Source organism: Mastigoproctus giganteus, chromosome 2 (genome assembly GCF_048544385.1).
Source record: "Mastigoproctus giganteus isolate SK-2022 chromosome 2, ASM4854438v1, whole genome shotgun sequence".
Taxonomy (NCBI): Eukaryota; Metazoa; Arthropoda; class Arachnida; order Uropygi; family Thelyphonidae; genus Mastigoproctus; species Mastigoproctus giganteus.
Window position 1 is genome coordinate 253,888,497 of NC_143576.1, and position 15,528 is coordinate 253,904,024.

The 15,528-nt window shown below is 39.3% G+C and overlaps 1 protein-coding gene across 6 annotated transcripts in view; it reads left to right on the forward strand.

Moving 5' to 3' along the window:
- Positions 1–15,528, forward strand: part of HUWE1 (HECT, UBA and WWE domain containing E3 ubiquitin protein ligase 1) — a 1,105,343-nt gene that overhangs the window by 478,923 nt on the left and 610,892 nt on the right. For all 6 annotated transcript variants that reach the window (XM_090389849.1, XM_090389845.1, XM_090389850.1 and 3 more), the window contains 2 exons: positions 104–343; positions 9,084–9,236. In XM_090389849.1, coding sequence (XP_090245975.1) covers positions 104–343; positions 9,084–9,236 — 393 coding nt within the window. The remainder of the gene's footprint in view (positions 1–103; positions 344–9,083; positions 9,237–15,528) is intronic.

The window sequence follows — 15,528 nt, forward strand, 5'->3', positions numbered from 1 at the left end:
ATTTCTACTTCCAAGTATCACTTTAATATTTAATTTAATTTCTTAATTAGAAAGAACCCCTTTAATTCCCATCTTCTGTGATATTACCTTGATTTCACTTTAGGAAGAAGAGGAACGAAGAAAGGCTGAAGAACAGAAAGAGCCTCAGCAAGAACAACAGCCGGAAGAACCTCTCTCCTCTCAGGTGATAGATGATTTCACAGAAAAAATGTTACCAGGATGTTTGAGACTACTTGATACCTTGCCAGACACAGTATATAGAGCCTGTGACCTTTTAGTAGCTGTTGTATCTCGTAATGGAGATGGCTGGAGGGACAAGATGCTAAGAGAATTGCTACAAGAGGTTTGTAATTGTTACACTAAATTTCCGGAAAAATTTTCTTTTTTATTTTTTTCTTTTATTTTATTATTGTTTTAACTTTCGCTAATAATATTAATTTTTCATACTGTAAGCACCTTTTGCAATCAACTTATTTTTGTTTACAATTTTAAACGTGTGTATATATATATATATTCTTTCATTATGAGATGGACTGTCATTGATCAAGCTTACAGTCAGATTACACTTCGAATGGATTGTCATTATAATACAACATTAGAACTACTCTAACATCACCAGGAATAACTTTTAAAAATTTCTTGAAACCCTCACTGTTACCCTGGGCAGTGTACATGGAAACAGTTACACATATTGGGAGAATAAGTCCCTAGGAAAGAAGAAATAATCATTGCTGGATGAATCTTTAAGAGGCCCAAATATAGAAAATCCATCCACTAGGAGTCAAATTATGCCTGTAGACTTTCACACAGAAAAGCAAGGTGAGGACTAATAGGCAGGTCATGTATATATGCTAATAAACCTAAAAAAAAAAGACTTTGTTTATTGCTATTTAAAAGTACATTTTCACTGAAAATGAAATAACATACTATTGGCCAGACACAGTTTTCTTAAGATACAGGTTTTCCTAATAAACCCGATGTTTTGTAATTGCAAATGATTCACGAAACCAAGCTTGTACAGACACAATCAGCCAAAAAATAAAAATAAATAATAATAATAATTTCATCTCACTTATCTGTCCCCTCCAGTAGTTTTAATTCTTCCTTGAATTTATTTAAGCTTTCAACTTGTTCCAGCAATCAATGCCTCATTGGCTGAAGGCAAACTTCCACACATCTATTCTACAACTATCCTTCCTCAATTTGAATTTATGTTAGAGTTTTGATAAAATTCTAGCATCCACTTCTCTTAACAATTTTGCATGTGTGAATGTAGATGCAAAATACCTATTCAGTTTGTCAGCAACCTGAGCAGGATCATCAGCAGTTAAAACATCAGCAGTGTCTTAAAGAAATCTGTGTGTGGCCAGTAGTATGTTATTACATAAGTAAAGAAGCCTTAGTTTGATTTTATTTGCATCCTTTTCCAAAGATTTGTCATAATCTGTCTTGGCTTCATATCTTTCTTTGTGTTTTGATTGCAGACTAGTTTATATCTGACAGGCATCTGTATCACCTGATAATTTATATGCATCCCATGCATTTTTCTATTCTGCCACGTGTCTTATTAGTTTATCTGAACATATATTTAGGTGTAAACATTGAACAATATTTCTTAGTTGGTATGAAAATCCAGTTAGCTTCTATGATTATTTCCCCTGAATGATTACCATTTAGAATTTGTTGCTTAAACTGTCTGAGGCTACTGTAGCCTCCATTATGAAAGAAAAAAAAAAACCCTTACCTAATCTTACATCTCTGCACTATGGACAATGCTGCCTAGTCTTTTATCTGTAGATTCTTAATGCAAGAATAATCACTCTTGATAATCAGATCAAGGATATTACTCTCTCTTGTTGCCTCCGCAGTATGCTGCTGTAGAAAACACTGATCCAATAAATCCACAAAACCTTTGTTACTATGTGTGTGACCAATTCGCAAATTTCAGTTAGTATCTGGAAAGTTGATATCTCCCCCATTATAATATATTCTGATTTACTGGCCAACTTTTTCTGTATGGTTGTTTTGGAATTTTTTCCTATTAGGCCTGTTACAATGGTAAGAGCGCTTATGTCACACCAGATTGACTCAGTATTGCACCGCCTTTGATTTTGTGTGCTTCTTAACTGAGAGCACAACCAGCCCCCCCCCCCCCCCCCAATCCTCCTCATATTCAAATTCTGCATCCCTTAATCTCACTGACACCCCATATCTCTGATATCTCTACTATATCTGCATTTGATGACTAGTTGGCCTTCAAATTCATCAAATTTATTTACTATGCTTGCATTTATGTAAAAGCAAATATACATGCCCCTGTACTTACTCTTAGTGATCCTAACACAGTCCTTGTATTTCCTCGTTCCCTGATGTCTTATAGTAAGTCTAGAAATTGCAGGTGCCTTGCTTTTTAGGCTGCTAGACTCTTGCAACAACTCCTAGATTCTTGCAACACTTCTCTTCCAAGAGAAGTGTTGCAAGGATCACTTTTGCCTCTGCATTGTAGATCTATTAGTTTGTTTATCATCCAAAGTTTTCTGACCCACCTAGCACACCCTTGATAGCATTAGAGAGAGAGAGAGAGAGAGAGAGAGAGAGAAAATCTTTATTGTACAGTAAAGATACAGATACAATAATGTGCCCGCCACAGCCAGGACGCCAGGGGCTTGACAATGATATAGGGTAATATAAAAATATGTACAGTATAAAAATTTGCGCAGTATAAAAGATTACATAACAATTAAAAACGTAGCATTAGCCATTCAATAGATATGAGTATGTACATAGTTGTGAGGCAGACAGTACACCAAGGTATGTGCACGTTCATATGTACAAAGCACATATTTAAGCATATTCACACAAGTCAGAATATTTCACAGTGCCAAATTGATGTTCGGTATTGCATTTTCTTGTGAGATAGTTCGTCAATTTGCCTGCGACGTGCCGTTATGCGCGTCATAGGAGATAGCAGATGGAGATGTCAGTGTGAGTCAACATCAGGGGCCAAACAAAAGGGGAACAAGTTCGGCCAACGAGCGCCTATAATTGCGATCAGAAGCAGAATTTCTGCAGGTCAACTCCGATCATTAGCAGGGCTTGTACTGTAGGAAGTACTTGTCCAGGTAGGAATCTGTCACTGATCTTCAGCCTGTTCCGTTGTAGCTGAAGAAGAGGGGTGGCTTGTAAGGAAGGAAGTAGATCATGCCACTGGCATATATCCCAGAAGTCAGGGGAGTTGATTTTGCCAACCAGCATTTTGACTGTGGTCACAGTTCTCCTCATGCTGATTATTTGAGGCAGCCGTGGGATTTGGAGTTGGTCGGCCATGCTGGTGGTCCTCTGCTGAGGGGGGAGTCGATGTTTGTGGGTTGCCCACTTCAATAACCGGTATTCACCGGCGAAGATGGGCTTCATGAGAGAAGGTACTGCGGATGCCCATATTTCAGAGGCATACAGAAAGGTAGGATACACAATGGTTTCCAGATATCTGATTGTGGTTCTTGCGTCTGTGTTATGAAGAAGATGTTGACGGGCAATCCAGCGCATTCGGTTGATCTTGCGTAGATATTTAAGAACACATTCGATGTGACAGTTGAACCTAAGGTTTGGGTCGAAGGTTACACTGAGATCTTTGTGTTTAGTAACACTTGGAATAACTGCACCCTGCAGTGAGGGTTGTATGGATGTGGGACACTTCAGAGAAAAAACCATAATAACGGATTTTTGGGGGTTCAGTTTGAGACCGAAATGGTTGAGATGGCTAGAGAAAGCTGTGATCTTATTACAGATTTCCGATGTGATCACTCCCCTGTTGGCTGATGGTGGTATTTCCGTTAGGAACTTTATATCGTCGGCGCAGGTAATGACATCATCTCTGTTACACACAAACGGAATAAGGAGGGTGGTAAAAAGTAACCCCAATAAAACGCCACCTTGCGGCACACCAGCATTGATGGATCGGGTGTAGCAGAGGTTACGATGAGTGAGGTACACTGTTCTATTCCGGAGGAGCGAGTGCAGAAAAGCGAAAACGTCACCTTTGATCTGAAAGAAATTGGTTAGGAGATTCAGAAGGGCTGAGATGTTAAGGCTATCAAAAGCAGCTTCAATATCGGCATAAACAACCGCCATTTCTGATTTGGCCTCAAATGCATTTAAAATTTCCGTTTGGACTGCCAGAAGGTTGGAGACAGTTGATCTATTAGGGAGAACATAATGGAGTTGTTTTGATGATTGTGGAAGAAGATGGCGTGTTATATATGCGGAAGGACTTTTTCCAGTAGCTTTAGGACCGTGGATGCAGTGGAAATCGGTCTATAGTGCTTCGGCTGGCTTGGTAGTTGAACTTTAGGTAGTGGGGCAAGACTGTATTTGCTCCAGGATGCAGGCAACACTATGAGAGAGGATGGAGTTGAACAAGTAGAGCAGAAGATCAAGGATATATGGACTGAGTCACTTTACGATGAAATGCGGGACTTTATCGATGCCAGCGGTGCATGAGTGAGTATACTAGTGCTGTTTCTATTTTGGTGTATACCCTTGCTCTAGAATCAGTCAAAGCTGTTTACAAGCACAGAGGCAGAATTCCAGACACTTTGAAATTTATCTCTAACTGAAATTTTTTTCCAGCATTGCCTTCTACTTTTTAAGTACTCTAAATTGTTGCTGAATATGACCATCTTTCCCAAATGCACCATTAGTATAAAAAGCAGAACAGCTTCTTATTCTAGAGCTGGGCTTATTTGCATCTTATTTTGCAATTCATAGTGATAAAGTAGCAGTTATGGGACATAGTAAAAATATCACAGTTTCAAAAGTCTTGATTGTGGGAGCTGATGTCGCGTGTTTTGGAAACGGCATGTCTTGTTGGTTGTGCATGCCCACTATGTTTAAGGTGTGCAAGGAATGGTGTGAAATGAATCAAACCTCCCACGAACAGATCGGTAAAAGGATCATGCAAATTGGATGTTTATGATAAGTGAAGTTGCATGGGCTCAAGGAAAGTTCATTGTATGACAGTGGACATTCCAATTATTGGGAATGCAATAACAATATAATGATGTATAATGATATGCCACATATTCAGACATATGGGGTTCCACAGCAGATGACCCAATAGACATCCTCTCCTCACTGCTGATCATTATTGAAAGCAAATGCTATGCTGTCATCAACATCCTGGTCAGATGAGTCTAAATATCTTGTGCAATATGATAGTATGAACCAGAGCTGTAATGATCAATAGGCAAATGATGCCTTTGTGTGTGGCGCAAACAACACTTCCATGGACTCATCATGCATGATGCCCACAGTCCGGCAGGTGGCAGTGGTTGATTAATATGGTGCATGTTTTACTGGCAAGAGATAGGACCCCTGGTGTGTATGGACCAACATTTCGCTGGTGAGGTCTCGCATCTCTTAGGAGACCATGTGCACCCTGCTACATTGCATTTTTTCTCAGAGAAATGGAATCTTCTAAGACGATAATGCGCCATATCTTCGGGGCCTACACTTTCCCTTCATTGGTTCTAGTAACACAGTGAAGATATCACATTTTGATTGGCCTCCACATTCTCCTAACCTCAATCCTGTTGAACATCTGTGGGATGTTTTGGAATAGGAAGTGAGGCATGTAGACATAGAACCGTCATCTGTTCCGACACTGAGAAAAGACAAGCAGAATGGCTGTAGACCCATATGGACATCTTCAGACATCTAGTGAAGTCAATGCTTAGGTGCATAGTGAAAATGATTGCCTAGCACGGTATTAGATAGGTTATCATGATTCAGTGATCATGCAATGTAAGTCAAGTCCTCAGATCTCCTACTCTTAATGTTGTGGTTGTACCAACATACAACAATATCACATTTTGTGACCTTAAATGGCAATATTTCTCTATAATGACACCTTGTTAACTGTGTCCTCATACTCTTAATGTCATTAGTGCCAAGGTGTACAACGGTATAATGTTTTGTGCCCTTAAAAGATTGTAACTGCTCTACAATGTAGTCAACTTTTGCCTGCAAGCTTAACCTGCTTCTTTTCCATCCATCCTTTTTGCACAATATATTTCCCTAACAGTAGAGTCACTGACAATAACTGCCTGCTGTTTGTCCAGTGCAGTCTGCCTTGTGATTTGACTCTGTGTTGCCTGATGCACAAATCCAAGCTCTGGCATTGATGGGGGCAGCTGCAGGCTTCATGGGGCTTCTCAATTAAATTCCTTCAAGGGGCATCCACCCTGTTCTTCAAGATCCTATGAACGTCCATCAGAACGCTTAGTTGATCACTGATATCTTCACACTCGTTACATTGAACATACCAATGATATTACCCTTTGCCTGTATCATAGTCCCTTCCAGATTAATATGCAAACATCGATCAAGTAGTGCATTTTGTAAGGTCGTGATGTGGCAGACTACTCATAAATTCAAATTGAGGAAAGACTGTACTAGAATAGATGTGTGAAATTTGCCTTTACCCAGCAGTTGGTTGATTGCTGGAACAGACTTCCATCTGTTGGTAGCTTGAAAAAATTTAATGCGGAACTATGAAATAGACAAACATTTGGAATGACCGGTTAAGTGAAATGGTAATCGTTTTTTTTTTTTTTTGGTTGATGCTGTATAATCTTGCTTTCTTGCATCATGCGTTAATTAATGCTAATGGTTCTAGGTAAACCTACAAAATTAGTTTCAAAATGCAGAAAAGATTTGTATATATTCTGTGCCACTACTGTTATGAATAAATAAACTTTAAATTGATTGCTTGTGCAAAATTCATTGTTAAACTTTACCCTCCAGTTAAAATTAATAATTGCAAGATCTCATTTTGTGTACTTAGAGGTAATAAAGGTGTTATTAATCTAATTAAATATCACAAAATTCAAGTACCATCTGATATTGCTGCTTAGATCCTGGATAGTTCTTTATTTTGTGTTCTGACATCTTTACAGCAGAACTGTTCTAATGTTAATGTTTTATTTTAGATATCCTGGACATGTGGTATGAAATTGGCACTGCCCTGGTCAAACTGGTATGACTGTTCTGTTACTTATAGCCAGCACTTTGTATTCAGAGTTCTGGCTATTCTTTATACACGGTTTTGGGAATTTGACCATTTATTTACCTTTATTGATTTATTATTTTATGTAATCATTTAGCAACATTTTGTCCTGGATATCATAACCATTTCTAGCATATTTAATCAGCGGTTCCTTGTTGGGCTCCTCGATACTACAGAATGTAGTTGCTTCTTCTGAATTGAATTTAAGCAATAAAATAGCTTTTTGCCTATTCACTTTGCAATAAATGTGTCATCCCTGTTCAGTTGACCTCCAAAAATGGAAAGAGAGAGGTAAGTCCATTTAAATTTTTTGGTTTCTCTTGCTCAGACATATACAAAGGGTACTAGGAAAGTTTTGCAATATGACACAACAATGAATCACAGGAAGCTGCTTGTTGCTGCATGTTGAGACATGTTCATACGTGCATAGTAGCCGCCGCGCCAAGTCGATGGGCTCAGTTATTCATTAGTAGTGAGAGTGTAAAGTGCTTGCGATGGCATCGTGGTCACGAAATGAGATAAGGACAGTTTTGCGGTATAATTTTGTGCGTGGTTTAACCATAGACCAGTGCTTAGAAGAAATGACTCTTGCACTAGATGATGATTGTCCACATCGTACAACGATATTCAGGTGGTATAGAGAATTCCAAAGGGGAAATTTCACTCTGGAGGATTCTGAGAGGCCGGGAAGGCCACGAACGTCAGTTACGGAGGAAAACGTTACTGCTGTGAGGAAAATGCTTGACGAAAACAGGCGAGTGACCTACCAACAGATAGAGGATACTTTGGGCCTAAATGCACCAGCAATTCGTTCGATTCTGCAAGATCATTTGCACGTGAAGAAACTTTGTTCTCTCCGGGTGCCACATCAACTGACTGAAGAGCTGATGACACGACATGCGACTTGGTGCCGGGAGATGTTAAAAAAGTTTGATAAGGGACAATCTCGGTATGTGAACAACATCGTGACAGGTGACGAGACTTGGCTGTACTATTACGATCTGCCGACCAAGGCTCAAAACAAAGTTTGGGTCTTTGATGATGACGACACAACCGTAATTGTCAGAAAATCCCGATCTGTAAAGAAGAAAATGATAGCTGTATTTTTCAAATCGAGTGGAATTGTGGAACGTGTCGTTTTGGACACGCAGAAGACAGTCACAGCTAAGTGGTATACTGAACAATGCCTGCCTAAAGTCATTGGATCTATGAAGAACCTGCGGCCAAAGTCAAGAATGGACACCTGGTACCTCCATCACGATAATGCTACAGCTCACCGTGCCAAAGCCTGCACCGAATATTTGACCACGACAGGACTGAAACTTCTCGAGCACCCTCCCTACAGTCCAGACCTTGTTCCCTGCGACTTTGCACTGTTCCCGCATGTGAAAATGAAGCTAAAAGGGAGGTGGTTTTCCAGTGATGAGGACCTTCTACGGGCTTGGGACAACGAGTGTGCTTTACTCCCTAGTGAAACTTGGCAGAACTGGTTTAAAGATTGGTTTCGGATGATGGAGAGGTGTATTGAATGTAGAGGAAATTACTTTGAAAAAATTAAACAAACAAAGCTGTATTGCAAAACTTTCCTAGTACCCTTTGTATGTACTCCTCCAGTCTCTTAAACTTGTTTCCAAAAAAAAAAAAAAAAATAAATAAATTTTTCAATTTAAAAAAATTGAAAAATAAATTGTTTATGCAGTTTAAAGCACTTGTTATAGTGAACGTCATGTTTATAGTTATTTCCCTTATTATTGCTGTAGAAATCTGTTTAATGTTATTAAAGTTTGAGTATTGACTGAGTTATAGTGGATTTTTTGGCCATGCTTTGTAATTTACTTCATTTGACTTCTGTACACAGTGTGCCACAACCTTCATTATATCCAAACTGTTTGAAGACACATTTTTTTTTTATATTACACTATATTAGCAATATAATATTTAATCTGTTTACTTATTTTAAAATTGTTAATCAATTGATGATTGTTATTGTCTCTCCTCGTTATTGTTCTGTTTATAGATTGTTATTAATGTGACAGCCCTGTTAAAAGCAGTAGCTCCAATGACAACTGCTGACTCAAGAACTGTTCAGGAGTGGGCTGCTCAGTTGTCATCTCTGCCGGAGGCAAACAGAACTGCCGTTAGGATACACTTATTCACTCTTCTGTTTGAGGTGAGTTAGTTTATTAGTTTTTCTCGCTTCTCTTTAAGATTTATTTCATTCTTCTGAAAGTCTTAGAAGAAAGCCTTATCCCACAGGATATTATGTGTCTTGCATTTGGTGTAGCTTTCTGTTTATTACCTGTAATTTCGTTTAGTAGGTTGACAAAACTCCCTTGACATGGAACTACCTCTCTACCTTTAGGCCCACTACACAAAATATATTAGTCACCAGGTACATGAAAGCATGGTCAGTAATTTTCAGCTAGTATCCTTAATAATTTACCCCTGCAAGTTAAATATTAATATAACTTAAAGAGACAGAGAATGAAGATAGATCAGCTCGAACACCTTATTGTGGAGGGTGAGAAGTTCTTAGGGAAAATGCAACCCCTATATAGATAAGGTTCGAAATTGTTGGGCTGCACTAGTCCTTGAGGTTGTCACAGACATTCTCACAGATATGCCAGACAAGCTGTACTTGCTACCTGGGAGTCTAAAACGCTGATGGAACTGATATTTGGGTGACACTCAAGTCAAGTGGACCCAATTTTGGCGAAGTCTGGACGGTCTGTGACAGCCAAATCCTCTGCTTGCACCTTCACGATGGTGGGACTGTTAGTAATCCTGAGTATAACCTCCACGCACAAGTACATGGTGGGTGATCACCCAGGTGTGAACCAACGTAAGCAGGGGTCGAGGTGTGGCGCCCACACCACATGGAGGAACACCGCCCCTCTATGTTACCAGGCAGTACTAGGTAGTAGATGACTCTCATCAACCGGTGAAATACCACCCCTTTCCTTATTGGAGGCTTGAAGTGGTGGAACCCATGTTTAGTCTCTAGAGCTAAGTTCCGGTCAACCCTTCCCTATCTCTTCCATCATGCAGTATGATTGATGACTTTTGAGGTTATGATGAACATCGTGGCGAGATCCAATATTCCTTACATTTCGAGGGTACAGCTCTAAAACAGTGTTCGCAGGCCGGCCGCTAGTTAGTACACCGGACCGAACCTATTGGTAACTCTCTAGGTAGCTTCCGGATCAGCTAGTGTATAATCTTGCTACCTCTACTCTGCCAAATAGTGACTGGAGGGAGTCTGAGTAGTGTGTATGCGGGGAGCATTGTCGAGGCCACGTTATGTCAAGGATCTGGGTATATTCTTACCGTGTGTGCCTAGATCCAAAAATTTCATTACTTCCTACAGCATGTCCCATCCACTTTTTCTTAATATTGAATACACCATGAATTGTTAAAACTAATAGAACCAGCTTATCTGCGAAAAGATCTAAACCTCCCGAGGACTTCCTAATTCATTTCACAAATATACGTGGTCTCAATTCTAATCTCAACGATGTCCATTTCTACTTGCAGTCTGCCAAACCCCATGTACGTTTTCTGACAGAATCTCAGTTATCAGTTGATTCATCTACTGCTCATCTCAGATGCCCAAATTATTCGCTTTATGATTCCTTTCGCCTCAAAGGTGGTACTTGTGCATATGTCCGTTCTGATATTCCCTGTCAGAGACTTGGCAATATGGAATCTCCTCTCTTTGATCTTCTCTGGCTTAAAATCTCTCTACCTCATTGTGTCAAATTCATCTGTTGTCTCTACTGTTCTCCCAACTCCACTAATCACTTGGAGCTCTTTGACTTCCTGTCTTTGCAACTTGACTTTCTCCAGTCCAACTTTCCTAACAGTGAAGTAATTTTCCTTGGTGATTTTAATGTTCACAACTCCATCTGGCTTCCGTTTTCTAGTCACACTGACCCAGCAGGTCGAGATGCTGAGGCTTTTGCAATTACTAATGACTTAGCACAGATTGTTCATTTACCTACAAGAATACCGGACAATCCTAATCATACAGCCAATACGCTTGATCTTTTTCTCACAAACAACCCTTCTAAGTACACGGTCGAAGTGAGAGGTACTTTAGGCACTTCAGATCACAACTTGGTGATTGTATCTTCTCCAATGGAACCTTTATCTCATGGCTATTCCCAACCACGTCTTGTTTGGCATTACAAGAATGCAAAATGGGATGACCTGTGAGAACTCTTTCTTCTTTTCCTTGGTCGGATTACTGTTTCAAAACTTCTGATGTCAACGTTTGCTCAGATCGTGTCAGTGAAATTATTCTTGCATTAATGGAATCCCTTATCCCACACTCCATTTTATCTCGTCCTTTATCTAAACCTTGGTTTTCCAATAAATGTGCTAAGGCTCTCCAAGGGAAGAATGTTGCATATCGTAATTGGCTTGTTTCTAATTCTTCAGTTTCATTTTCTGCCTACGCCAAAGCTCGCAACAATTGTAAAGCAGTTATTAATCAGTCCAAACTAGAGTTTGAACATGCTAAGAGTAGAAAACTTGCTTCTTGCCCTTATGGTAGCCGAGCATTCTGTTCTCTTGCCAAAGCTATTGGCCGCAACTTTTGCCCATCTTTGCTCCCACCTCTGTCCAAACCAGATGGTTCTGTTGCTACTTCAGCCAAGGATAAAGCTGACCTGCTAACATCCCATTTTTCTTCCAGCTCATGTATTAATGATCTTGGTAAAACACCTCCCACCATTCCCAACATGCTCCATTCAGTGCCTCCTGTGGTCTTCCGTCAAAAGGATATCAGAAGGATTTTGATGAATCTTGATGCTGAGAAAGCTCCTGGTCCTGATGGTATTTTTCCAATTGTTCTCAAAACCTGTGCTCCTGAACTTACTCCTATTCTTTGCCGCTTTTTTTCACTTTCTTATTCCAAAGGTGTTTTTCCTTCTGCTTGGAAATTTGCTCATATCCAGCCAGTTCCTAAAAAGGGTGACAAATCCCTCCCATCCAATTATCGTCCCATTGCAATTACTTCTACTCTTTCTAAAGTAATGGAGAAATCAATTAAACGCCAACTCTTGAACTACCTAGAAACCTTTCGTCTGATCAATGATCGCCAGTATGGATTCCGTCAGTGTCGATCCACTGGTGATATTCTGGCTTATGTTACCCATTTATGGACTAATTCAATGGAAAGGTTCGGTGAAACACAAGTAGTTGCTCTTGACATCTCAAAGGCTTTTGATTGTGTTTGGCATAAAGGTCTTCTAAACAAGCTTCCATATTATGGTTTGCCAACTGTTTTTAGTAATTGGTTTCCAGTTTTCTCTCTTTTCGCTCACTGAGGGTGATGGTAGATGGCTCTCTGTCTTCTAACTTCTCCACTAATGCCGGTGTCCCCCCTAGGTTCAGTTCTTTCCCCCACTATAGTTTTCCTATCCATAGTTTTCCTCTCCTATCCATAGTTTTGCCGATGATAGCACATTGCATTCAACTTTCCAATTTGAGAAACCTTGTCCTGCTCAATCAGCTTCAACTTCTCGAAAATCTGCTACCAATTCCTTAAATGCCGATCTTCAGGTAATTCTTCAGTGGGGCAAAGACAACTTAGTTGAGTTCAACCCTTCTAAAACTCAGTCTTGTCTTATATCTCGCAAAAAGGATTCTTCTGCTCCTATGCTTATCTTTAGTGACACTCCGATTTCTAGGCAAAATGATATATCTCTTTTGGGGATTATCCCGACTTCTAATCTCTCTTGGCACAAGCACATTACAAATATTGCTTCCTCTGCATCTAAAAAACTTGGTTTTCTCTTTTGCTCTAGATGTTACTTTTCTTCCAAACAGCTGCTCACTCTGTATAAATCGCAAATACGCCCTGCCATGTAATATTGTTCCCACATCTGGGGTGGTGCCCCCAAAACCTCTCTCAGACTTCTTGATTCCATTCAGAAGAGGGCAGTTAGGTTAATTAATGATTCATCTCTAAGAGAGTCTCTCCACTCGCTTTCTCATAGACACACTCTTTCTGCTGCATGCCTCTTCTACAGATACTTCCATGGGCACTGTTCTTCTGAATTGGCTTCTATAATTCCTGCTCTCTTTCAAAACAGTCCGAACACGTGCCGCCACTAGCCAACATCCATTTACTGTCCAGCTTCAAACCCACAGAACCAACTTTTCATCTTCCTCATTTATTCATTCAACTGCTGTTTTCTGGAACAACCTTCCTTCATACATATTTCCTGAAAATTACAATCTACAGAAGTTCAAGTCCAATGTCAACAAATATCTTCTTTCGTCTTCTTAACTTCAAACCCAAGCACGGTACTAAGTACTATAGGTTCTAATACCTCTCGTGTTTGGGGTTCCCATAAAAAAAAAAAAAAAAAAAAAGAAAAAAAAACTAACCAGTTAAATGGCTTCATTCTTGAATCGTCTTCAGAAATCAAATTTAGCATGCACTCAGAATAGCCCCTCTGAGCCACCATCATTATTAATAACTCATAAGAGAATAAACTCACACCTATGCATGATTTCTGAATGGGTTATTCTTGAAATATCTGAAGGAAAGATCTGTTCTCAGCAGAAATCATGGCTTTAGGGAAGGAGCCAGAGGGTTGTGATAAATGGTTATTCTTCAAATTGGATTAATGTAAGAAGTGGGGTTCCCCCAAGGATCGGTATTAGGACTGCTGTCGTTTTTGATTTTCATAGATGACATCGATGAAAGGATAGAGGGCGTGATGTCTAAGTTTGCAGATGATGTAAAGATTGGTAGAGTAGTTAATGTTCACTGCCAAGCACAGCTTCTTCAGAGTGACCTAGATAGATTTCAGGAATGGTCAGAAAAAAATGGCAGCTATGCTTTAATCGAGCAAAGTGTAAGGAATTACATCTGGGGAACAGTAACCCCAAAATAACTTATACACTTGGTGGAGTTGAAATAAAGCTGTTATTGGAGGAAAGGGACTTGGTTTACAATAGGGTCATATGTGAAGTTTCTCCCAGCATTGTAGACAGGTTGCAAGGAAGACCCTCTTTGTCCTATTGATGATTTATCAAACATTTTCTAGTAGAGATAAGGATTTCATAATTCCATTATATAAGGCTATTGTTAAACTGCACTTGGAATACTGTGTTCAAGTATTGAAACCACATCTAAAGAAAGACATGCTTCTTGAAAGGATCCAAAGATGGGTAATTCGCCTTATGAAATCAGCAGAAGGGTGGCCAAATGAGGAAAGACTTCGAATATGTGGGTTGCAGAGCTTGGAAACTAAGCACCTTAGAGGAGACTTGATTGAGATGTTTAAGGCTCTGAAAGACAATAGTAAAATGAATGAGGATGAAATTTTCATTGCTATAAATGATTCTAATACCAGGATCCATAAATTAAAGTTACCCGGGAGATGTTTAGACTGGATTGCATGAAGTTTTATTTTAGCCAATGAGTTATAAATTACTGGAATAAGTTACCAACATGGGTGGTAGATGCTTAAAGTTTGGGGAAATTCGGTCAGCTGAATAAAATTACCTACAGGAAGAAATACACAACCTATGTGTTTATTTCCTTTTATTTGATTAATTAATTAATTTATATACTATTTTAACTTTTTTTGGCTGGTGCAGCATAAGCCTTAGGTTTCCTTACACCATATGGCTGTTACTAATACTAAAAGAGTAGTTTGTGATCCCTAGGCATGATCTTTTGAGTTCACAACAGTCAAGAAAACAATCCAAGGTGTTTCTTTCCGCAGTTAATACCAATGACTTTTGATGGCATGCTCCCTTACGTGTGTGTTGTCTGAGCAAGAGTAAGGCATTCAGTTGATGGTATCCTTGCTCCTACTCCTGTTCTTAACATGGAATATGTAATTCAGCCTGCTTTTTTTTTTTTTTTTTTTTCACACCTGTTCTCATTACAGGCTTTCGTATGAAAGTGGAAACACATACTGTTCGTGAAGCAGCTGCTGGATTTCCCTTCTATCCAAAGCACTGGTGAATATCTGATTTCACCCTTGCCAGGAAAAGTTCAGAATAAGGCACATGGCAGTTTCCAAAGATACTCCAATATTAAATCTTGGGCATTCAAACCCCACAGTTGTACAGAAATCTGAAAGATGAGAGGAAAATACTCTTTATACCCCTCTATCAATCCTAAAGCATAATGGCTCAATAGTCATGTGTACTCCAATTGCTTATGTCTTGGGAGATAACTTTATGTAGATCTTTGTAAGAACTTCCTATCCACCAGAAATTCTTGCTGTGAAAGATAGAGAAAAAAAAAAAACTTGGAGATTAGATTTTCCTTCAAGGTGTTGAACCTTATAACCAGCCATTCACAAAGTTACAAGTAAAGTTCGCACTTTCACTGGCTACACTACTTAGAAGGGCTTTGTAATATCTACTATGATATGATAAAACATCTGCCAACAGCAGTGACAACTTATTAAACTTGTAAAATCAAATATTTC